At 52.8% G+C, this 26,005-nt stretch overlaps 1 protein-coding gene across 1 annotated transcript in view; it reads left to right on the forward strand.

Moving 5' to 3' along the window:
- LOC119961383 (zinc transporter ZIP10-like) overlaps nucleotides 1-26,005 on the forward strand; it is a 35,237-nt gene that overhangs the window by 4,193 nt on the left and 5,039 nt on the right. Inside the window, exons 3-5 of the mRNA XM_038788770.1 lie at nucleotides 9,640-10,177; nucleotides 20,386-20,620; nucleotides 23,225-23,399. Of these exons, the coding sequence (XP_038644698.1) occupies nucleotides 9,640-10,177; nucleotides 20,386-20,620; nucleotides 23,225-23,399 (948 nt within the window). The remainder of the gene's footprint in view (nucleotides 1-9,639; nucleotides 10,178-20,385; nucleotides 20,621-23,224; nucleotides 23,400-26,005) is intronic.

The following is a 26,005-nucleotide window of genomic DNA, read 5'->3' on the forward strand; positions in this document are numbered from 1 at the left end:
AGGCAGCAGTGCTAACCACTGTGCCACCATGCAAGAGGTGAATGAACTCTGGTAAAATCTCACCACGGAAGGTTGTCCCACGAGGGGGGCACCTTACCAATGGCCCCCTCCTCCTCGGCCTGTTACACAGGAACAGGAGGATCCCACTCAGCCCCCTCCTCCTCCTCGAGCCTGTTACACAGGAACAGGAGGATCCCATTCAGCCTCCTCCTCCTTGAGCCTGTTACACAGGAACAGGAGGATCCCATTCAGCCCCCTCCTCCTCGAGACTGTTACACAGGAACAGGAGGATCCCATTCAGCCCCCTCCTCGAGCCTGTTACACAGGAACAGGAGGATCCCATTCAGCCCCTCCTCCTCCACGAGCCTGTTACACAGGAACAGGAGGATCCCATTCAGCTCCCTCCTCGAGCCTCTTACACAGGAATAGGAGGATCCCATTCAGCCTTCTCCTCGAGCCTGTTACACAGGAACAGGAGGATCCCATTCAGCCCGTCCCCCTCCTCGAACCTGTTACACAGGAACAGGAGGATCCCATTCAGCCTCCTCCTCCCCCTCGAGCCTGTTACACAGGAACAGGAGGATCCCATTCAGCCCCCTCCTCCTCCTCGAGCCTGTTACATAGGAACAGGAGGATCCCATTCAGCCCCCTCCTCCTCCTCGAGCCTGTTACACAGGAACAGGAGGATCCCATTCAGCCCCCCTCCTACTCCTCGAGCCTGTTACAAAGGAACAGGAGGATCCCATTCAGCCCCTCCTCCTCCTTGGGCCCGTTACACAGGAACAGGAGGATCCCATACAGCCTCCTCCCCCTCGAGCCTGTTACACAGGAACAGGAGGATCCCATTCAGCCCCCTCCTCCTTCTCGAGCCTGTTACACAGGAACAGGAGGATCCCATTCAGCCCACTCCTCCTCCTCGAGCCTGTTACACAGGAACAGGAGGGTCCCATTCAGTACCCTCCTCCTCCTCGAGCCTGTTGCACAGGAACAGGAGGATCCCATTCAGCCCCCTCCTCCTCCTCGAGCCTGTTACACAGGAACAGGAGGATCCCATTCAGCCCCCTCCTCGAGCCTGTTACATAGGACCAGGAGGCTCCCATTCAGCCCCCTCCTCGGGCCTGTTACACAGGAACAGGAGGTTCCCATTCAGCCCCCTCCTCGAGCCTGTTACACAGGAACAGGAGGATCCCATTCAGCCCGCTCCTCGGGCCTGTTACACAGGAACAGGAGGATCCTGTTCAGCCCCCTCCTCGAGCCTGTTACACAGGAACAGGAGGATCCCATTCAGTCCCCTCCTCCTCCTCGAGCCTGTTGCACAGGAACAGGAGGATCCCATTCAGCCCCCTCCTCGAGCCTGTTACACAGGAACAGGAGGATCCCATTCAGCCCCCTCCTCCTCCTCGAGCCTGTTACACAGGAACAGGAGGATCCCATTTAGCCCCCTCTTCCTCCTCAAGCCTCTTACACAGGAACAGGAGGATCCCATTCAGCCCCCTCCTCCTCCTCAAGCCTCTTACATAGGAACAGGAGGCTCCCATTCAGCCCCTCCTCCTCCTCGAGCCTGTTGCACAGGAACAGGAGGATCCCATTCAGCCCCCTCCTCGAGCCTGTTACACAGGAACAGGAGGATCCCATTCAGTACCCTCCTCCTCCTCGAGCCTGTTACACAGGACCAGGAGGCCATTCAGCCCCCTCCTCGAGCCTGTTACACAGGAACAGGAGGAGCCCATTCAGCCCCCTCCTCGAGCCTGTTACACAGGAACAGGAGGATCCCATTCAACCCCCTCCTCCTCCTCGAGCCTGTTACACAGGAACAGGAGGATCCCGTTCAGCCCCCTCCTCGAGCCTGTTTCACAGGAACAGGAGGATCCCATTCAGCCCCCTCCTCGAGCCTGTTACACAGGAACAGGGCCATTCAGCCCCCAAGCCTATTGCACCATTCGGTATCTATCTGCATCTCAACTTGAACGATCCATCTTGACGCTGTAATTTCTCTTATTGGAGATGGTCATTGCCTGGCACTTGTGTGGCACGAATGTAAGTTGCCACTTGTCAGCCCAAGCCTGGATATTGTCCAGGTCTTGCTTCATTTGGACATGGACTGCTTCATTGTCTGAGGAGTCAGGAATGGTGCTGAACATTGTGCAGTCATCCACAAACATCCCCACTTCTGACCCACGATGGAAGGGAGGTGATTGCTGAAGCAGCTGAAGATGATTGGGCCTAGGACACTACCCTGAGGAACTCCTGCAGTGAAGTCCTGGAGCCGAGATGATTGACCTCCAACCACCACAACCATCTTCCTTTGTGCCGGGTATGACTCCAGCCAGCGGAGAGTTTCCCTCCTGATTCCAGGCTAGTTAGGGCTCCTTGATGGCATAATCGGTCAAATGCTGCCTTGATATCAGGGGCAGCCACTCTCACCAACCCCGCCAAGTCCTTCAAGCATCGTAAGCAGTTTGATGAGGTGACCTGTTAATGTTCGAAGATCGAGAGAATACAAGCGCAGTCTGGGCAACCTCCCCTCGGAATTTAACCCTTTCAGTCCAGGTGTTGGCAAAGAGAAAATGCCCTGTTATAGGGACGGGCTTGAGAAGCTTTATGATTGCAGGAAAGGGAGGTGCTGAGGTTAAGGGAGATGGGGCAGGGGTGAAGGAGGACAGGGACAGCAGGTCACCAATCAGTGTCAAAGGTTTCTAAAAAGAAAATCCCAATTAAGGGGCAATTTAGCGCGGCCAATCCACCTCCCCATCTTTGGGTTAGAACATAGAACAGTACAGCATAGAACAGGCCCTTCGGCCCTCGATGTTGTGCCGAGCAATGATCACCCTACTCAAACCCACGCTATACCCGTAACCCAACAACCCCCCCCTTAACCTTACTTTTTAGGACACTACGGGCAATTTATCACAGCCAATCCACCTAACCCGCACATCTTTGGACTGTGGGAGGAAACCGGAGCACCCGGAGGAAACCCACGCACACACGGGGAGGACGTGCAGACTCCACACAGACAGTGACCCAGCCGGGAATCGAACCTGGGACCCTGGAGCTGTGAAGCATTTAGGCTAACCACCATGCTACCATGCTGCCCTTGTGGGGTTGTGGGGGCGAAACCCACGCAGACACGGGGAGGACGTGCAAACTCCACACGGACAGTGACCCAGAGCCGGGATCGAACCTGGGTGCTCAGCACCGTGAGGCAGCAGTGCTAAGCACCGTGAGGCAGCAGTGCTAAGCACCGTGCTGCCCAAGGTTAATGTGGTGGCAGAGGGCTACATGGCGGAGGAGATCGCAGGGGTTAGGGTGAGGTGAGCCTCCAGCACTGCGCCAACGATACAATAACGATTGTACAATTTGGACAATGTACAATGTGAGCAGTTGACTGAATCCGAAATTCCCTGGGTCTGATGGGTAACCCATGACTGCCTGAAGAACAAGTACCTCAATCCTACCTTTCATCTGTCTGACATTGAGTGGATTGTCGCATGCTGAAGGCAAAGATTCATTGTTGATTCAGCCCGTAATACCCAAGAATAAATCTATTCACTGTCTTCCCCGCCCCCACCCGCCCAATCAAAGATCTCTGTATATTCCAGCGTTAACAGATCCCCCCCCACTCTTCTGGCAAAGTTTGCAACCCCTTCCACAAACTGGCCAGAACCGCTTCGGAACACAGGACTTTGGAGCAAGTCGTAGACCCCCCCCCCCACATTGCGGGTGGTCTCCGACTCAATAAGATTGCGGCTGATCGGGATGAGGGGTCCCACCCGGCCCCACCCCAACTCTCTTGTAACTCAGCCTTGAATAAATTCCTTGACCCCAGCCTCCACTGAACTCTGGGGAAGATTAACGACCTCGTTCGGAGCCACGAGGTCATGCTGCAGCTGTAGGGGCAGCACGGTAGCATGGTGGTTAGCATCAATGCTTCACAGCTCCAGGGTCCCAGGTTCGATTCCCGGCTGGGTCACTGTCTGTGCGGAGTCTGCACGTCCTCCCAGTGTCTGCGTGGGTTTCCTCCGGGTGCTCCGGTTTCCTCCCACAGTCCAAAGATGTGCGGGTTAGGTGGATTGGCCATGATAAATTGCCCGTAGTGTCCTAATAAAAGTAAGGTTAAGGGGGGGTTGTTGGGTTACGGGTATAGGGTGGATACGTGGGTTTGAGTAGGGTGATCATGGCTCGGCACAACATTGAGGGCCGAAGGGCCTGTTCTGTGCTGTACTGTTCTATGTTCTATGACCCTCAATAGAAAATATTTTGCCTCATCTCAGCTTTTAAAGAGAGCCCTCTTGTTTAGCACACTGGGCTAAATCGCTGGCTTTTAAAGCAGACCAAGGCAGGCCAGCAGCACAGGTTCAATTCCCGTACCAGCCTCCCCAAACAGGCGCCGGAATGTGGGGACTAGGGGCTTTTCACAGTAACTTCATTGAAGCCTACTCGTGACAATAAGCGATTTTCATTTCTTTCACTGTGTCCCCTGGTGCTATTCTCTCCCACAATTGGAAACATCCTCTGGATATCTACTCTGCCAAGTCCCGTCAGAATCTGATATGTTTTAGTAAGATCACCTCTCATTCTTCTAAATGCTTAACCTGTTTAATCGTTCGGAGCCACGAGGTCATGCTGCAGCTGGACATAACTCTGGTGCGGCCGCTCCTGGAGTACTGCGTGCAGTTCTGGTCACCACATTATAGGAAGGATGTGGAAGCTTTGGAAAGGGTTCAGAGGAGATTTACTAGGATGTTGCCTGGTATGGAGGGAAGGTCTTACGAGGAAAGGCTCAGGGACTTGAGGTTGTTTTCGTTAGAGAGGAGAAGGCTGAGAGGTGACTTAATAGAGACATATAAGATAGTCAGAGGGTTAGATAGGGTGGACAGTGAGAGTCTTTTTCCTCGGATGGTGATGACCAACACGAGGGGACATAGCTTTAAATTGAGGGGTGGTAGATATAGGACAGATGTCAGAGGCAGTTTCTTTACTCAGAGAGTAGTAGGGGTGTGGAACGCCCTGCCTGCAACAGTAGTAGACTCGCCAACTTTAAGGGCATTTAAGTGGTCACTGGATAGACATATGGATGAAAATGGAATAGTGTAGGTCAGATAGGCTTCAGATGGTTTCACAGGTCGGCGCAACATCGAGGGCCGAAGGGCCTGTACTGCGCTGTAGTGTTCTACGTTCTATGTTCTTCACAAGACAACCCCGTCATCGCAGGAATGAGGAGAGTGAACCTTCTCGGAGTTGCCCTCTCACAATTAGATCTCTTTTAAAGTGAGGAGACGGAAACTGTGCACACTATTCCAGATGTGGTCTCTCCAAGGCCCAGTGAAACTTGCGGCAACATTCCATTTGCCTTCCTAATCAACTTGCCGTGCACCAGGTTCTCCACCGGGTTCCGCCGTCTCTCTCCAATTATCCTGCTTCTCTTGGGGGGTCGGTGTAGCTCAGTTGGCTGGACGGCCGGTTCGTGGTGCAGAGCGAGGCCAGCAGCGCGGGTTCAATTCCCCGTACCGGCTGAGGGTATTGCCCCTCAGGTTAAACCACCACCGGCCAGGTTCCCCTCTCAGGGGAATTGAAAAGGGGTTGACGAGGGGCAGGGTGAAGTCTCCATACTCCCAGGTGACCGCAGGCTGCTGTGAGCCGATAGGCCATCCAGACTTTGATGATACAAGGCAGAATTTTCAGAATGTGCCTTTCGAAGTGGCTGACGTTGAATTGAAAATGCAAGCTGGGGCAAGACAGAGGCGAACGATGAAGATAAGGAGCTCTGGTGTCAACGTTTATGTTGTTGTTTTGTTTGACGAGAGTTTATGGCACATTTATATCTGAGGAAAATAAGCCAAGCTTGTTCAGCGAACTCCCTGCCGTAAACAATGGGCCTTGTGCAACACTGACTAGGGACTCAATTCTCAATTACAGGCAATAAGCGCCAAAGGTCACTCATTGCAAGCAATCTAATTAACGATTAAAGAGGCATTGTGCCTCGCCAGCGGTACTTTTTCATGTTTGCGTTGCACACGTTACCCTGGAGGTTAACCCTGTCAAAATGACATAGATCGCACGTCGCTGCCAGTGACCAATCCCAAGCGCCAACCCCCCTCAATGTCCAGAACGCAAGGGACTGGAGCAGGAGGAGGCCATTTGAGGATCTTCTACCTTGACTCTTACTTCCCCTGCCCTATCCCTTGATTCCCTTAGCGCCAAAAATAATCTATCGAACTCGCCATCTTGAATATACCATACCAAATATACCATTTGACCGATTATGGCATCAAGGAGCCCTAACTAAACTGGAATCAGGCGGGGGGGGACTCTCCGCTGGGCGGAGTCATGCCCGGCACAAAGGAAGATGGTTGTGGTGATTGGAGGTCAATCATCTCGGCTCCAGGACATCACTGCAGGAGTTCCTCAGGGGAGTGTCAAGCCATTGGTCAGGAGTGTGATGGACTTGAAATGAATGAAAATCGCTTATTGTCACGAGTAGGCTTCAAATGAAGTTACTGTGAAAAGGCCCCTAGTCGCCACATTCCGGCACCTGTCCGGGGAGGCTGTTACGGGAATCGAACCGTGCTGCTGGCCTGCCTTGGCCTGCTTTCAAAGCCAGCGATTTAGCCCAGTGAGCTAAACAGCCCCTGTTTACTCTGAATACTCTCCACTTGCCTGGATGAGTGCAGCCCGATAACGCTCGGGAAGCTGGACGCCATCCAGGACAAAGCAGTCCGCTTGATTGCTCCCCCTTCCACCAACATTAAAATCCTCCACCACTGGTGAACAGTGACAGCCGTGTGTACCATCTACAAGATGCACTGCAGTCACTCACCAAGGCTCCTGTGCCCCCGGTTAGAGAACTAAGCACCTTCCAAACCCACGACCACTACCATCTAGAAGGACAAGAGCAGCAGATACCTGGAAACCCCACCACCTGGAGGTTCCCTCCTGAGCCACACATCTTCCTGACTGGGAAATATATCGGCCGTTCCTTCACTGTCGCTGGGGCAACATCCTGGAACTGCCTCCCTAACAGCACTGTGGGTGTACCTACACCTCATGGACTGACTGTCCAATAACAATCCTGGAACACCCTCCCTAACAGCACGGTGGGTGTACCTACACCTCATGGACTGACTGTCCAATAACAATCCTGGAACACCCTCCCTAACAGCACTGTGGGTGTACCTACACCTCATGGACTGACTGTCCAATAACAATCCTGGAACACCCTCCCTAACAGCACTGTGGGTGTACCTACACCTCATGGACTGACTGTCCAATAACAATCCTGGAACACCCTCCCTAACAGCACTGTGGGTGTACCTACACCTCATGGACTGACTGTCCAATAACAATCCTGGAACACCCTCCCTAACAGCACTGTGGGTGTACCTACCACACGGACTGACTGGTGTCCAGTAACAATCCTGGAAATCTCTCTAGCAGCACTGTGGATGTACCTACGCCACATGGACTGCCGACGGTTGAAGAAGGCAGATTGCGCCACCTTCTCAAGGGGCAGTTCGGGATGGACAATAATAATCGCTTATTGTCACGAGTAGGCTTCAAATGAAGTTACTGTGAAAAGCCCCTAGTCACCACATTCTGGCGCCTGTTCGGGGAGGCTGGTACGGGAATTGAACCCGCGCTGCTGGCCTTGTTCTGCATTACAAGCCAGCTGTGTAGCCCACTGTGCTAAACCAGCCCAAATGCTCGGCCTGGCCAGCCACAGTCCATGAATGAATTATTTTTTAAAACTCAACTGCCCCCTTGTGCAGAGAATTCCAAGAATTCAGAAAGCTCTGGGTGAAGAATTCTCTCCTCATCTCTGACATGGCCGCCACCTTATCCTGGGGCCTCCCCACCCTAGCTTAGTTCTAGACCCTCTAACCGGGGGCACAGGGGTAGTCTCTCAGTGCCTACCCCTGTCGAGCCCTCAAAGGATTTTATATATTTCACTGAGATCACTTTTCACTCTTTCTATGAAGATCTCTCTGATTCCTGCTCTAAAAGGGAGGGGGGGGGGGGGGGTGGCGGGCAGGAGCTCTTTACTGGGACACAGACCATCGACCTTCTCAACAGCTTACATATTGGCCAACTACACCCTGGTTTAGAAATGTCACAGCCCTGGCTCCGAGCCCATTCCCACAGACTGGAGCGCGGAGGCCGCCACTTGCTTCAGTCCTGAGGGAGACTGACGCTGTCACAGAGCCGAAGATCTAGGAGCAGGAGTCGGCCATCTGGCCCCTCGAGCCTGCTCCGCCATTCAATGAGATCATGGCTGATCTTTTATGGACTCAGCTCCACTTTCCGGCCCGAACACCATAACCCGTAATCCCTTTATTCTTCAAAAAACTATCTATCTTTACCTTAAAAACATGTAATGAAGGAGCCTCAACTGCTTCACTGGGCAAGGAATTCCATAGATTCACAACCCTTTGGGTGAAGAAGTTCTTCCTAAACTCAGTCCTAAATCTACTTCCCCTTATTTTGAGGCTATGCCCCCTAGTTCTGCTGTCACCCGCCAGTGGAAACAACCTGCCCGCATCTATCCTATCTATTCCCTTCATAATTTATATGTTTCTATAAGATCCCCCCCTCATCCTTCTAAATTCCAAAGAGTACAGTCCCAGTCTACTCAACCTCTCCTCATAATCCAACCCCTTCAGCTCTGGGATTAACCTAGTGAATCTCCTCTGCACACCCTCCAGCGCCAGTACGTCCTTTCTCAGGTAAGGAGACCAAAACTGAACACAATACTCCAGGTATGGACAGCACGGTAGCACACGTGGCTAGCACTGTGGCTTCACAGCGCCAGGGTCCCAGGTTCGATTCCCCGCTGGGTCACTGTCTGTGTGGAGTCTGCATGTTCTCCCCGTGTCTGTGTGGGATTCCTCCGGGTGCTCCGGTTTCCTCCCACAGTCCAAAGATGTGCAGGTTAGGTGGATTGGCCATGATAAATTGCCCTCAGTGTGCAAAAAAGGTTAGGAAGGGTTCTTGGGTTATGGGGATAGGGTGGAAGTGAGGGCTTAACTGGGTCGGTGCAGACTCGATGGGCCGAATGGCCTCCTTCTGCACTGTATGTTCTATGTGTGGCCTCACTCACACCTTATACAGGTGCAGCACAACCTCGTCTTAAACTCTATCCCTCTAGCAGTGAAGGACAAAACTCCAGGCGCCTTCTTAATCACCTGTAAACCAACTTTTTGCGACTCATGCACTCGGACACCCAGGTCCCTCTGCACAGTTTTATATATTTAAATAATAATCCTTTTTTACACAGAGGCGTGTATTTCAGTTGAGACGTTAAAACCCAGGCCCTGCCAGCTGGCCGTCAAGGATACCAAGACGGTCATTAAGAGAAGTAGAAGGGTGGGGGGTTTGGGGGGGGGAGTTCTCCCCAGCGTCCTGCCCAATATTTATCCCCCAATCAACATCGCCGGGACATATCTTCTGCTCATTATATCATTGCTTTTTGTTTGGGCTTGCTGTGCGCAAATTGGTTGCCGCAATTTCTGCGTCACGACAGCGACCATGCTCCGGAATAACTTCACTCGCTGTCAGACGCGCTGGAGTGTCTTGAGAGTTGACGGAAGGCGCTATCAAAATGCAACGTCCTTTCTCTCTCTTTGCTTTTGTGTTCACTTGCAGGTGGCAGCGGCGAGATGAAGTGTGGGGTCTGGGCTGTTTTTCTCGCTGGGGCCCTGGCCATTTGGCTGGATCACGGCCTTGACTGTGAGGCCCACAGGCAGGCCCCTAAAGTCGGAGCGAGGCCGGGCCGCAAGGAGGACAAGCCGCCGGGGGCGGAGCCCGGCCACGTCCCCGTCGCCAAAGCGCCGGGCACGAACCGGCAGCTCTCCCGCGACGCCCTGACGGAGCAGCGCTACTACCTACTGCAGCTCTTCCGGCAGTACGGAGAGAACGGGAAGCTCTCCTCGGACGGGCTCCGCCGGCTGCTGACGAACCTGGGCCTGGGCGAGCTGCAGGTGGTGGAGATTGAGCACGAGGACCTGGGCCACGACCACGTCTCGCACCTGGACGCCCTGGACCTGCAGGAGAACGGGCACGTGCACAGCCACACTGCCATCAACCATCTCTCCATGTTGATGAAGGACGGCAAGGCCTCCAGCGTAGGGCCCCACCAGCCAGATTTCCCCAACGCCATGCCAACCGCAGCCTCCACCTTCAGGTGAGTAAAACTAGGCAGTTACTAGGCGCGGCCAAGCGGCTTATTTTCTGTCACCCCCCGAGTGACCAGGTTTGTTTGAAGCTGAATTTGCGAAACGCTTCCCTGCTGCATTTAAACTTGGATTTGAGAATTCGGTGGGAGTCAGGGACATTCCCGCCTGCCTCCGGCCCGAGAATGTGTGCTTTGGAACCCCCCCCACTCCAGAGATGAGAACTTAATCCAGTCCAACACTGCCATACCCATACTGAGGGTCACAGCACTGTGGGAGGGTCAGTGCTGAGGGAGGGTCAGTGCTGAGGGAGGGTCAGTGCTGAGGGTCACTGCACTGTGGGAGGGTCAGTGCTGAGGGAGCGCCGCACTGTGAGAGGGTCAGTGCTGAGGGTCACTGCACTGTGGGAGGGTCAGTGCTGAGGGAGCGCCGCACTGTGGGAGGGTCAGTGCTGTGGGAGGGTCAGTGCTGAGGGAGGGTCAGTGCTGAGGGAGGGTCAGTGCTGAGGGAGCGCCGCACTGTGGGAGGGTCAGTGCTGAGGGAGCGCCGCACTGTGGGAGGGTCAGTGCTGAGGGAGCGCCGCACTGTGGGAGGGTCAGTGCTGAGGGAGCGCCGCACTGTGGGAGGGTCAGTGCTGAGGGAGGGTCAGTGCTGAGGGAGGGTCAGTGCTGAGGGTCACTGCACTGTGGGAGGGTCAGTGCTGAGGGAGCGCCGCACTGTGAGAGGGTCAGTGCTGAGGGTCACTGCACTGTGGGAGGGTCAGTGCTGAGGGAGCGCCGCACTGTGGGAGGGTCAGTGCTGTGGGAGGGTCAGTGCTGAGGGAGGGTCAGTGCTGAGGGAGGGTCAGTGCTGAGGGAGCGCCGCACTGTGGGAGGGTCAGTGCTGAGGGAGCGCCGCACTGTGGGAGGGTCAGTGCTGAGGGAGCGCCGCACTGTGGGAGGGTCAGTGCTGAGGGAGCGCCGCACTGTGGGAGGGTCAGTGCTGAGGGAGGGTCAGTGCTGAGGGAGGGTCAGTGCTGAGGGAGTGCTGCACTGTGGGAGGGTCAATGCTGAGGGAGCGCCGCACTGTGGAGGGTCAGTGCTGAGGGAGCTCCGCACTGTGGGAGGGTCAGTGCCGAGGGAGCGCCGCACTGTGGGAGGGTCAGTGCTGTGGGAGGGTCAATGCTGAGGGAGCGCCGCACTGTGGGAGGGTCAGTGCTGAGCGAGCGCCGCACTGTGGGAGGGTCAATGCTGAGCGAGCGCCGCACTGTGGGAGGGTCAATGCTGAGGGAGCGCCGCACTGTGGGAGGGTCAGTGCTGAGGGAGGGTCAGTGCTGAGGGAGGGTCAGTGCTAAGGGAGTGCCGCACTGTGGGAGGGTCGGTGCTGAGGGAGGGTCAGTGCTGGGGGAGCGTCGCACTGTGGGAGGGTCGGTGCTGAGGGAGGGTCAGTGCTGGGGGAGCGTCGCACTGTGGGAGGGTCAGTGCTGAGGGAGTGCCGCACTGTGGGAGGGTCAGTGCTGAGGGTCACTGCACTGTGGGAGGGTCAGTGCTGAGGGAGCTCCGCACTGTGAGAGGGTCAGTGCTGAGGGAGTGCCGCACTGTGGGAGGGTCAGTGCTGAGGGTCACTGCACTGTGGGAGGGTCAGTGCTGAGGGAGCTCCGCACTGTGGGAGGGTCAGTGCTGAGGGAGCGTCGCACTGTGGGAGGGTCAGTGCTGAGGGAGCTCCGCACTGTGGGAGGGTCAGTGCTGAGGGAGCGCCGCACTGTGGGAGGGGTCAGTGCTGAGGGAGTGCCGCACTGTGGGAGGGTCAGTGCTGAGGGAGCGCCGCACTGTGGGAGGGTCAGTGCTGAGGGAGCGCCGCACTGTGGGAGGGACAATGCTGAGGGAGCGCCGCACTGAGGGAGGGTCAGTGCTGAGGGAGGGCCGCACTGTGAGAGGGTCAGTGCTGTGGGAGTGCCGCACTGTGGGAGGGTCAGTGCTGAGGGAGCGTCGCACTGTGGGAGGGTCAGTGCTGAGGGAGCACTGCACTGTGGGAGGGTGACTGCTGAGGGAGGGTCAGTGCTGAGGGAGCGCCGCACTGTGGGAGGGTCAGTGCTGAGGGAGTGCAGCACTGTGGGAGGGTCAGTGCTGAAGGAGTGCCGCACTGTGGGAGGGTCGGTGCTGAGGGAGCGCCGCACTGTGGGAGGGTCAGTGCTGAAGGAGTGCCGCACTGTGGGAGGGTCGGTGCTGAGGGAGCGCCGCACTGTGGGAGGGTCAGTGCTGAGGGAGCGTCGCACTGTGGGAGGGTCAGTGCTGGGGGAGTGCTGCACTGTGGGAGGGTCAGTACTGAGGGAATGCCGCACTGTCAGAGGGTCAGTACTGAGGGAGCGCCGCACTGTCAGAGGGTCAGTACTGAGGGAGTGCCGCACTGTCAGAGGGTCAGTACTGAGGGAGTGCTGCACTGTCAGAGGGTCAGTACTGAGGGAGTGCCGCAATGTCAGAGGGTCAGTACTGAGGGAGTGCCGCAATGTCAGAGGGTCAGTACTGAGGGAGCGCCGCACTGTCAGAGGGTCAGTACTGAGGGAGTGCAGCACTGTGGGAGGGTCAATGCTGAGGGAGCGCCGCACTGTGGGAGGGTCAGTGCTGAGCGAGCGCCGCACTGTGGGAGGGTCAATGCTGAGCGAGCGCCGCACTGTGGGAGGGTCAATGCTGAGGGAGCGCCGCACTGTGGGAGGGTCAGTGCTGAGGGAGGGTCAGTGCTGAGGGAGGGTCAGTGCTAGGGAGTGCCGCACTGTGGGAGGGTCGGTGCTGAGGGAGGGTCAGTGCTGGGGGAGCGTCGCACTGTGGGAGGGTCGGTGCTGAGGGAGGGTCAGTGCTGGGGGACCGTCGCACTGTGGGAGGGTCAGTGCTGAGGGAGTGCCGCACTGTGGGAGGGTCAGTGCTGAGGGTCACTGCACTGTGGGAGGGTCAGTGCTGAGGGAGCTCCGCACTGTGAGAGGGTCAGTGCTGAGGGAGTGCCGCACTGTGGGAGGGTCAGTGCTGAGGGTCACTTCACTGTGGGAGGGTCAGTGCTGAGGGAGCTCCGCACTGTGGGAGGGTCAGTGCTGAGGGAGCGTCGCACTGTGGGAGGGTCAGTGCTGAGGGAGCTCCGCACTGTGGGAGGGTCAGTGCTGAGGGAGCGCCGCACTGTGGGAGGGTCAGTGCTGAGGGAGTGCCGCACTGTGGGAGGGTCAGTGCTGAGGGAGCGCCGCACTGTGGGAGGGTCAGTGCTGAGGGAGCGCCGCACTGTGGGAGGGACAATGCTGAGGGAGCGCCGCACTGCGGGAGGGTCAGTGCTCAGGGAGGGCCGCACTGTGAGAGGGTCAGTGCTGTGGGAGTGCCGCACTGTGGGAGGGTCAGTGCTGAGGGAGCGTCGCACTGTGGAGGGTCAGTGCTGAGGGAGCACTGCACTGTGGGAGGGTGACTGCTGAGGGAGCGGCGCACTGTGGGAGGGTCAGTGCTGTGGAAGGGTCAGTGCTGGGGGAGCGTCGCACTGTGGGAGGGTCAGTGCTGAGGGAGCTCCGCACTGTGGGAGGGTCAGTGCTGAGGGAGCGCCGCACTGTGGGAAGGTCAGTGCTGAGGGAGGGTCAGTGCTGAGGGAGGGTCAGTGCTGAGGGAGCGCTGCACTGTGGGAGGGTCAGTGCTGAGGGAGGGTCAGTGCTGAGGGAGCGCCGCACTATGGGAGGGTCAGTACTGAGGGAGTGCCGCACTGTGGGAGGGTCAGTACTGAGGGAGTGCCGCACTGTGGGAGGGGCAGGGCTGAAGGAGCGGCGCACTCTCAGAGGGTCAGTACTGAGGGAGCGCCGCACTGTCAGAGGTCCCGCTTTTGAAATGTGACGTTTAAATGATGCCCTCCGATTGCACTGTTGCTCTTCCGGTGAAAAGCCCGGGGTGTCTCTCTCACGGCCCTGGGGCAACATGAACGTCACTGCTAAAAAACCACATTGATTATGGTCATTCTGACATTGCTGTCTGTGCAATCTTGCTGTGCGCAAATTAGACTGCTGCACGTCCGACTTAACAACATATCCGCCTTTCCAAATAATACTTCAGCAGCCGTCAGGCGCTTTATCTATCCTGAGCTCATGGAAGCTGCAAAACGCAAATTTGTTTGTTCTCTGTGCAACCTCTCAGGTGCCAGTCCAGTCCAGTGAAGCATTCTGGGCATGATAGCCATCTTCTCTGACAAGGTACCGTTTTGTGAATGCCTGCTGCCTCGCACTCCCTCATCCCAGGCACCAATTCTCCACCCAGCGATCCTCAAAGTGCCTCTCACTGGGAGGTTACATATGTTATGGGCCAGGGTTTAGAGAACCCCAAAGTGTATCGTGGAGTTCACCTGACCCACACCCTTTAATAGATTGTGGTATGGGGAGCACACGGCCCACTCTACAGGTGTGGTACAGCAGAAATGGAAAAGTATTTTAAAAAACAAAACCATGTTTATTCTATGAACTCAAATTAACCTTTTTAAACCATACAGTGAACATCTTAGCAACCATTAATTCAACTGCAACCCCCAAAGAATACAACACTAAGTAATCCTTAATAACTTCCCAAACAACATCCAGACGACAAAAGAAACACCTTTTAACAGAAGCACATGAGGTTTCCATTCACTACTGAGAACATTTATAATTCTGAATTCACCAAATAATCAAGAGATGGTCTTTTCATGGCAGAGAGATCAACAGGGGCTGGTTTAGCTCACTCAGCTAAATTGCTGGCTTTTAAAGCAAACCAAGCAGGCCAGCAGCACGGTTCGATTCCCGGACCAGCCTCCCTGGACAGGCGCCGGAATGTGGCGACTAGGGGCTTTTCACAGTAACTTCATTGAAGCCTACTCGTGACAATAAGCGATTTTCATTTCATTTCAGTACACCTGCTCTATCTGGCTTCAGCTCCAACATTGAAAAAAAACTAAAACACACCCTGCAGCAAACAGCCTAAAACAAAAGTAAAAAGCTGACAGACAGCCCAGCTCCACCCACACTCTGACATCACTGATAAACACCCATTTCTTAAAGGTGCATTTCTTGAACGCCCATTTCTGAAAGGTACTCTCACATGACACATAGAACATACAGTGTAGGAGGAGGCCATTCGGCCCATCGAGTCTGCACCGACCCACATTAAGCCCTCACTTCCACCCTATCCCAATAACCCCATCTAAACTTTTTGGACACTAACGGCAATTTATCATGGCCAACCCACCTAACCCGCACATCTTTGGACTGTGGGAGGAAACCGGAGCACCCGGAGGAAACCCACGCACACACGGGGAGGATGTGCAGACTCCGCACAGACAGCGACCCAGCGGGGAATCGAACCTGGGACCCTGGCGCTGTGAAGCCACAATGCTGTATACTTGTGGTACCGTGCTGGCCTGGTGCTTTTGTGTTTAACAAAACTGAGGCAGAATGTGATGAGGATGGTACCTGAATACAGCCATTGATTTAGTGTGACCCTTGTTATAGGCTAGCGTTTAGAAAACTTCAAAGTTTATCATGGAGTTCATCTGACCTACAATTGTTTATCGATTTTGGTTACTATGAGCACAAAGAACTGCCCTTCAGGTGTTATTCAAGAGAGGCCTTAAGGGGCAGCACGGTGGCCTAGTGGTTAGCACAGCCGCCTCACGGCGCCGAGGTCCCAGGTTCGATCCCGGCCCTGGGTCACTGTCCATGTGGAGTTTGCACATTCTCCCCGTGTCTGCGTGGGTTTCACCCCCACAACCCAAAAATGTGCAGGGTAGGTGGATTGGCCACGGCTAAATTGCCCCTTAATTGGAAAAAATAATTGGGTAATCTAAATTTTTAAAAAAAGAGAGGCCTTAATCACTTTTAATCAAAAACAAAGTTTATTCTACAAATTTAGTTAACATTCTTATAAACACACACAGTAAGCACTTTTATCAACTACAAACAGAAATACCCCGCACAGCTACAGTTCTCTCTATGTATGTATATATAACCCTTAATAACATCCCTTTTAACTGTTTCAATTTGATAACAACATCTAATAAACCAAACAAACCCTTTTACCAAAACAGTAGGTTTGAGTTCTTTCCAGAAAACAGTTACCACTTTTAAATTTTAACATGAAGAGAGAGAGAGAAAGAGAGGGGAAGCCTTCTTTGTCTGAACCCAGCTTCTAACTATGTAAACGGAAAGTAAATCTCAGAGCCACAGCCCAGCTCCACCCACACAATGACATCATTGAAGCCATGTGATAATACAACACATTTCTTAAAGGGTCACTCCCGTGACACCCTGACTCCCATTCTGCCCCCCCCCACCCACTCAGGAGGTCAAGGTGCAGCATATGTGCGAGGAACACCCCCCACCGCCTGAAGGCCCCCCCTCCAAGCCCCACATACCGTCCTGTCTTGAAAACATATCGCCGTTCCTTCACTGTCGCTGGGGTCAAAATCCTGGAAATCTCTCTAACAGCACTGTGGGTGTGCCTACACCACATGGACTGACTGAGGTCCAGTAACAATCCTGGAAATCTCTCTCTAACAGCACTCTGGGTGTACCTACCCCCACACGTGCTACAGGGGTTGAAGAAGATGGCTCACGCACCACCTTTTAAAAAATAAATTTAGAGTACCCAATTCGTTTTTTTCCAATTCAGGGGCAATTTAGCACGGCCAATCCACCTAACCTGCACATCTTTGGGTTGTGGGGGTGAGATCGACGAAGACGGGGGGAATGTGCAAACTCCACACGGGCAGTGACCCAGAGCCGGGATCGAATCTGGGACCTCGGCGCCGTGAGGCAGCAGTGCTAACCACTGCGCCAGCATGCTGCCCTCGCACCATTTCTTGAGGGGGCAGTAAATGCTCAATTAACTAATGCTTAACTAAATTCAGGGAGCTAGGGTGGAAGCTGAGAGCTAGAACAAACAGAGTTGTGATCTCTGGGTTGTTACCCGTGCCACGTGCTAGCGAAGTGAGAAATAAGGAGAGAGAGGAGTTGAACACGTGGCTACAGGGATGGCGCAGGAGGCAGGGTTTTGGTTTCCTGGATAATTGGGGCTCATTCTGGGGTAGGTGGGACCTCTACAAACAGGATGGTCTTCACCTGAACCAGAGGGGTACCAATATCCTGGGGGGGAGATTTGCTAGTGCTCTTCGGGGGGGTTTAAACTAATTCAGCAGGGGGATGGGAACCTAAATTGTAGTCCCAGTGTACAGGATGTTGAGAGTAGTGAGGTCAGGGATAGGGTTAAAAGTTCGAAAGAGGGCACCGGCAAGCAAGACGCTGGTTTGGAGTGTGTCTACTTCAACGCCAGGAGCATCCGGAATAAGGTGGGTGAGCTTGCAGCATGGGTTGGTACCTGGGATCTCGATGTTGTGGCGATTTCGGAGACATGGGTAGAGCAGGGACAGGAATGGTTGTTGCAGGTTCCAGGATTTAGATGTTTCTGTAAGAACAGAGAAGATGGTAAAAGAGGGGGGGGTGTGGCATTGTTAATCAAGGAAAGTATTACGGCGGTAGAAAGGACGTTTGAGGACTCGTCTACTGAGGTAGTATGGGCCGAGGTTAGGAACAGGAGAGGAGAGGTCACCCTGTTGGGAGTTGTCTATAGACCTCCGAATAGTTCCAGAGATGTAGAGGAAAGGATTGCAAAGATGATTCTTGACAGGAGCGAGAGTAACAGGGTAGTTGTTATGGGGGACTTTAACTTTCCAAATACTGACTGGAAATACTATAGTTCGAGTACTATAGATGGGTCAGTTTTTGTGCAGTGTGTGCAGGAGGGTTTTCTGACACAGTATGTAGACAGGCCAACAAGGGGCGAGGCCACATTGGATTTGGTACTGGGTAATGAACCCGGCCAGGTGTTAGATTTAGATGTAGGTGAGCACTTTGGTGATAGTGATCACAACTCGGTTATGTTTACTTTAGCAATGGGCAGGGATAGGTATATACCGCAAGGCAAGAATTATAGCTGGGGGAAAGGCAATTATGATGCTATTCGGCAAGATTTACGATGTATAGGATGGGGAAGGAAACTGCAGGGGATGGGTACAATCGAAATGTGGAGCTTTTTCAAGGAACAGCTACTGCGTGTCCTTGATAAGTATGTACCTGTCAGGCAGGGAGGAAGTTGTCGAGCAAGGGAACCGTGGTTTACTAAGGAAGTTGAAGCACTTGTCAAGAGGAAGAAGAAGGCTTATGTTAGGATGAGACATGAAGGCTCAGTTAGGGCACTTGACAGTTACAAGTTAGCCAGGGAGGACCTAAAGGGAGAGTTAAGAAGAGCGAGGAGAGGACACGAAAAGTCGTTGGCGGATAGGATCAAGGAAAACCCTAAGGCTTTCTATAGGTATATCAGGAACAAAAGAATGACTAGAGTAAGATTAGGGCCAATCAAGGATAGTAGTGGAAAGTTGTGTGTGGAATCAGAGGAGATAGGGGAAGCATTAAATGGATATTTTTCGTCAGTGTTTACACTGGAGAAAGACAATGTTGTCGAGGAGAACACTCAGGTTCAGTCGACCAGGCTAGATGGAATTGAGGTTCAAAAGGAGGAGGTGTTAGCAATTTTGGAAAATGTCAAAATAGATAAGTCCCCTGGGCCAGATGGGATTTATCCTAGGATTCCCCGGGAAGCCAAGGAGGAGATTGCAGAGCCTTTGTCCTTGATCTTTATGTCGTCTTTGTCGACAGGAATAGTGCCGGAAGACTGGAGGATAGCAAATGTTGTCCCCTTGTTCAAGAAGGGGAGTAGAGACAACCCTGGTAGTTATAGACCTGTGAGCCTTACTTCGGTTGTGGGTAAAATGTTGGAAAAGGTTATAAGAGATAGGGTTTATAATCATCTTGAAAAGAACAAGTTGATTAGCAATACTCAACACGGTTTTGTGAAGGGTAGGTCATGCCTCACAAACCTTATTGAGTTTTTTGAGAAGGTGACCAAACAGGTGGATCAGGGTAAAGCAGTTGATGTGGTGTATATGGATTTCAGTAAGGCGTTTGATAAGGTTCCCCACTGTAGGCTATTGCAGAAAATAAGGAAGTATGGAATTGAAGGTGATTTAGCAGTTTGGATCAGTAATTGGCTAGCTGAAAGAAGACAGAGGGTGGTGGTTGATGGCAAATGTTCATCCTGGAGTTCAGTTACTAGTGGTGTACCGCAAGGATCTGTTTTGGGGCCACTGCTGTTTGTCATTTTTATAAATGACCTGGAAGAGGGTGTAGAAGGATGGGTTAGTAAATTTGCAGATGCACGAAGGTCGGTGGAGTTGTGGATAGTGCTGAAGGATGTTATAGGATACAGAGGGACATAGATAAGCTGCAGAGCTGGGCTGAGAGGTGGCAGATGGAGTTTAATGCGGAAAAGTGTGAGGTGGTTCACTTTGGAAGGAGTAACAGGAATGCAGAGTACTGGGCTAATGGCAAGATTCTTGGTAGTGTAGATGAACAGAGAGATCTCGGCATCCAGGTACATAAATCCCTGAAAGTTGCCACCCAGGTTAATAGGGCTGTTAAGAAGGCATATGGTGTGCTAGCCTTTATCAGTAGGGGGATTGAGTTTCGGAACCACAAGGTCATGCTGCAGCTGTACATAACTCTGGTGCGGCTGCACCTGGAGTACTGCGTGCAGTTCTGGTCACCACATTATAGGAAGGATGTGGAAGCTTTGGAAAGGGTTCAGAGGAGATTTACTAGGATGTTGCCTGGTATGGAGGGAAGGTCTTACGAGGAAAGGCTCAGGGACTTGAGGTTGTTTTCGTTAGAGAGGAGAAGGCTGAGAGGTGACTTAATAGAGACATATAAGATAGTCAGAGGGTTAGATAGGGTGGACAGTGAGAGTCTTTTTCCTCGGATGGTGATGACCAACACGAGGGGACATAGCTTTAAATTGAGGGGTGATAGATATAGGACAGATGTCAGAGGCAGTTTCTTTACTCAGAGAGTAGTAGGGGTGTGGAACGCCCTGCCTGCAACAGTAGTAGACTCGCCAACTTTAAGGGCATTTAAGTGGTCACTGGATAGACATATGGATGAAAATGGAATAGTGTAGGTCAGATAGGCTTCAGATGGTTTCACAGGTCGGCGCAACATCGAGGGCCGAAGGGCCCGTACTGCGCTGTAGTGTTCTATGTTCTATGTAACCATCTCCTGTGAATGAATAAATAACGTAAATCAGGGGCAGGCTGGGAGTTTCCAATGACCCTCTTGTTTCTCTCCGATTGAACTCTTCACCTGCAGGTCCCCAAAACAAACAGGAGGCAGGACCACGCCCACTCTGGGGAGACGCAATGAGCCGGAGAGCCAGCAGGCCGGGGGCCAAGACGGGGAGAGACGTCAGCGACGCAGCACGGCCCAACACCACATGGGACTGTCCCGGGCCTTGCACCACGTGCCAAAATCCCGCAGGGCAGCCATCGCCACTGCTGAGGACAAACCTCTGAATCATTCACAGCCTAACCATCTGCATGAAAACGTGAGTCTTCGGAACATCAGGAGCTTCGGACTTTGGCTTCTAGATCCTCACAGTTCTCAGACTGAATGAGGGCAGGGGGAACGTGGGCAATAAATTTAGCGTACCCAATCCATTTTATCCAATTAAGGGGCAATTTAGCCTGGCCAATCCACCTAGCCTGCACATCTTTGGGTTGTGGGGGCGAAACCCACGCAGACACGGGGAGAATGTGCAAACTCCACACGGACAGTGACCCAGAGCCGGGATCGAACCTGGGACCTCGGCGCCATGAGGCAGCAGTGCTAACCACTGTGCCACCGTGCTGCCCCCCCCCCCCCCCACTGTTGTACAACTCACCCGCATTTGATTTCCATTAGGTGTAAAAATGCGACAACCAGGGGTGGCACGGTGGCGCAGTGGTTAGCACTGCTGCCTCACGGCACCGAGGGTCCCAGGTTCGATCCCGGCTCTGGGTCACTGTCCGTGTGGAGTTTGCACATTCTCCCCGTGTCTGCGTGGGTCTCGCCCCCACAACCCAAAGATGTGCAGGGTAGGTGGATTGGCCGCGCTAAATTGCCCCTTAATTGGAAAAAATAATTGGGTACTCTTAAAAGAATGCGACGACCAATCAGATCTCATTTCCCGTCAGACGAAGCGCAGACAGGAGAACTAAGAAAGCCACTCTTGAATATTGTTGCCGCGGTAGTGCAGGTGAAGCTTCAGCAACAAGGGGCGTTTCTCTATATTTTGAAGTCGGCCCAAACGCAGGCAGTTCTCCCTCATTTAGGCTTTACCTCTCGCTCGGCCCCTGTAACTCCTTCCCAGCGCCGCAGTCCCATGTAGAAATATATCTATCTCCGTATTGAAACCATTTAATGACTCACATTCCACCGCACTATGGAGAAGCGAGTTCCACAAATTCACCACCATCTACGAGAATTAGTTCCTCCTCATCTCAGTAGGCAGAACGGTAGCACAAGTGGTTGGCACTGTGGTTTCACAGCGCCAGGGTCCCAGGTTCGATTCCCGGCTTGGGCCACTGTCTGTGCGGAGTCTGCACGTTCTCCCCGTGTCTGCGTGGGTTTCCTCCGGGTGCTCCGGTTTCCTCCCACAAGTCCCGAAAGACGTGCAGGTTAGGAGGATTGGCCATGATAAATTGCCCTTAGTGAGCAAAAAGGTTAGGAGGGGTTATTGGGTTACGGGGATAGGGTGGAAGTGAGGGCTTAAGTGGGCCGGTGCAGACTCGATGGGCCGAATGGCCTCCTTCTGCACTGTATGTTCTATGTTAAATCTATCGCCTCTCAACCTAGATCAGTGACCTGTCATTCTAGATTTCCCCACAAGTGGAAAGTTTGGTCCATGTTTACTTTATCAATCCCATTTAGTATTTTATACACCTCGATCAGATCCCATCTCATCCTTCCAAACTCCAGCAAGTATAAGCCCAAACTGTTTAATCTCTCCTCATATGTCAACGTGGAATCAATCTGGTGACCCTCCTCTGAACTGCCTCCAATGCCAGCACATCCTTCCTCAAATAAGGAAACCCAAACTGGACACAATACTCCAGATGTGGTCTCTCCAACACCCTAAACAATTGCAACAACACTTCTCTACTTTTATACTCCAGTCCTTTTGCAATAAACGCTAACATTCCATTTGCCTTTTCAATGACATGCTGTACCTGCATACCGACTTTCTGCGATTCATGAACTAAGACACCCAGATCCCTCTCCCCAGACGCACCTTGAAAGACTCCGAAATGATTTCCACAGAATATCACAGTTGTTAACAGGATTTAAGGCAGTCACTGATCTCGAAACTGTGACATAGCGCCTGTCCTAACTTGGGCAGTCTTTGTTGACTGTGTTCCGTCTCACAACTCTCCCCCCGCAGCCAATGCCCCCACAGTCCCCTATCCATCCTGTACTGGATGAATCAGTAAAACTAAATGAACAAATTCAGGGGCATATCCTATTTATATGTGCTCAGTGTTCTTAATTAGGCATTGCCCTTCACCTGTGTGCAGTTGCAATGTAATTAACATATAATTAATATGTCATTAACAAGTCAGTCTTGAGCTTTTTTTGCACAGTCAAGCAAAGACAAAGAAATGTCTCCTTATCTCTGTCCAAAATGGTTTACCCAGAATCCTCAGGCTGTAACCCCTGGTTCTGGACACACCCATCATTGGGAACATCTACCCTGTCTAGTCCTGTTAGAATTTTATACGTCTCTCTGAGATTACCCCTCATTCTTCTGAACTCCAGCGAGAACAATCCCAACCTAGTCAATCGCCTCCTCTGACCGTCCCGCCATCCCTGGAATCAATCTGGTAAACCTTCGCTGCACTCCCTCGAGAGCAAGAACATCCTTCCTCAGAGAAGGAGACCAAAACTGCGCTCAATACTCCAGGCGTGGCCTCACCAAGGCCCTGTACAATTGCAGCAACACATCCCTGCTTCTATACTCAAAGCCTCTCGCAATGAAGGCCAACATACCATTAGCCTTCTTTACCGCCTGCTGCACCTGCATGCTTACCTTCAGTGACTGGTGCACAAGGACACCCAGGTCTCATTGCACACTAATACTGACAGTGATTCATTTTTGTCTCAACATCGACAGTGCTTGAACGTAACCCAGCTCCTGGTCAACTTTGGCATGAGTAATACGGATGAGATCACCCCAAGGCAGTTCACGTATATATGCCCAGCTCTGCTCTACCAGATTGACAGCAGGGTCTGTATACAGCACCTTGACTTGCTGGAGATTCCGCAGCAAGACACAGTCTCCAAATCAGGTGAGCGCTCTGTGTGGTTTCCTTCCCGGGCACTTTCCACTCTATGTTTTCACCATTCCACTTGTGCCAACTTTACCAATGAGATGGGGGCAGCACAGTGATTAGCATTGTTGCTTCACAGTGCCAGGGTCCCAGGTTCGATTCCTGGCTTGGGTCACTGTCTGTGCGGAGTCTGCACGTCCTCCCCGTGTGTGCGTGGGTTTCCTCCGGGTGCTCCGGTTTCCTCCCACAGTCCAAAGATGTGCAGGTTAGGTGGATTGGCTATGCTAAATTACCCTTAGTGTCCAAAAAGGTTAGGTGGGGTTACTGGGTTACGGGGATAGGGTGCTCTTTCCAAGGGCCGGTGCAGACTCGATGGGCCGAATGGGCACTGTAACTTCTATGAAGACGGGCAAGATACCAGCTCCGATATCTGGCAATTGTTCAACAGGTCCACTTCTGAACTTTCAATTGAGCAAATCCCACACACACACAGGTCACTTAATAATTCAGTTAGCACTTAGTGTCTCACAGATTTATTCGCAATGTCCTTGGGAGGGAAGCTTTCAGACATCATTCTGAGAAAGACAACGTCCTTTCCTCAGAACCCAGAGCAGAACTCTGTCCAAAGATGTGCAGGTTAGGTGGATTGACTGTGCTAAATAGCCCCTCGGTGGGGTTATGGGGATAGGGTGGGAGATTAGGCGTAGTTAGGGTGATCTTTCAGAAGGTTTGGCAGCACGGTAGCATGGTGGCTAGCATCAATGCTTCACAGCTCCAGGGTCCCAGGTTCGATTCCCGGCTGGGTCACTGTCTGTGCGGAGTCTGCACGTCCTCCCCGTGTCTGCGTGGGTTTCCTCCGGGTGCTCCGGTTTCCTCCCACAGTCCAAAGATGTGCGGGTTAGGTGGATTGGCCATGCTAAATTGCCCGTAGTGTCCTAAAAAGTAAGGTTAAGGGGGGGGTTGTTGGGTTACGGGTATAGGGTGGATACGTGGGTTTGAGTAGGGTGATCATGGCTCGGCACAACATCGCGGGCCGAAGGGCCTGTTCTGTGCTGTACTGTTCTATGTTCTATGTTCTAACTCTGAAATTGAGACTAAAAACAGACACGGGGCAGGGCTGAAAATGAAACTAAAAAAACAGGGGCAGGGCAGGGCTGAAAATGAAACTAAAAAAACAGGGGCAGGGCAGGGCTGAAAATGAAACTAAAAAAACAGGGGCAGGGCAGGGCTGAAACTGAAACTAATAACAGACATAGAACATAGAACAGTACAGCACAGAACAGGCCCTTCGGCCCTCGATGTTGTGCCGAACAATGATCACCCCACTTAAACCCACGTAACCCGTATACCCGTAACCCAACAATCCCCCCATTAACGTTACACTACGGCCAATTTATCATGGCCAATCCACCTAACCCGCACATCTTTGGACTGTGGGAGGAAACCGGAGCACCCGGAGGAAACCCACGCGCACACGGGGAGGACGTGCAGACTCCACACAGACAGTGACCCAGCCGGGAATCGAACCTGGGACCCTGGAGCTGTGAAGCATTGATGCTAACCACCATGCTACCGTGAGGCCCCTCGACACGAGGCAGGACTGAAAATGAAACTAAAATAACTGACACAGAGCAGGGCTGAAAACAAAACTAAAAACAGACACAGGGCAGGGCTGAAAACAAAACTAAAAGAAATGACACAGGGCAGGGCTGAAAACGAAACTAAAAACCGACCCAGAGCAGGGCTGAAAACGAAACTAAAAGAAATGACACAGGGCAGGGTTGAAAACGAAACTAAAAACAGACACAGGACGGGGCTAAAACGAAACAAAAAGAAACGGCGCAGGACAGGGTTGAAACCGAAACTAAAAATAGACACAGGGCAGGGCTGAAAACAAAACTAAAAATAGACACGGGGCAGGGCTGAAAACAAAACAAAAAGAAACGACGCAGGACAGGGCTGAAAACAAAACTAAAAACAGACCCAGGGCAGGGCAGAAAATGAAACTAAAAACATGAGTGACATCACAGCCTGCCGAGCTGTTCGCTCCTCAATCACAGCGTTAGCAGACCTATAACCTGGATACCTTAACCAAGGTCTTTCAATAGCATTACTGCAACAGACACATAATATATCAAAAAAATTCCTGCACTTTTCAAAGTTTTCCCATCTTCCTGTTGGTTTATTGGGTTGAGATAGGATGTTGTCACATCCTCGTATTACGCTGATGTGTGGGCAATAGCGGAACAGCTAAACACCCAGTTGAAACTCACTGGTCTAAACATTCAGAAGGTCAGCTGGATGATGTTGAGTAGGGATTCGAATGTCTTAGTAACGTCGTCCAGCGTGATTGAGTCAGCACCTTCAAGGGCACTGACCGTGAAACCACGAACACCCGCTGGGGTGGGGTGGGGTCACCACTGACCAGAAACTGAACTGGACCCAGCCGTATCAATACCACAGCTACCAGAGCAGGCCGGAGGCTGGGAATCCTCGCCCCGCCACTCGACATTCCATGTCATTACCATTGATGAATCCCTCACCACTATCGACATCCTGGGGGTTACCATTGATCAGAAACTGAACTGGACCCAGCCGTATAAATACTGCGGCTACCAGAGCAG

This window comes from Scyliorhinus canicula, unplaced genomic scaffold, assembly GCF_902713615.1.
Source record: "Scyliorhinus canicula unplaced genomic scaffold, sScyCan1.1, whole genome shotgun sequence".
Taxonomy (NCBI): Eukaryota; Metazoa; Chordata; class Chondrichthyes; order Carcharhiniformes; family Scyliorhinidae; genus Scyliorhinus; species Scyliorhinus canicula.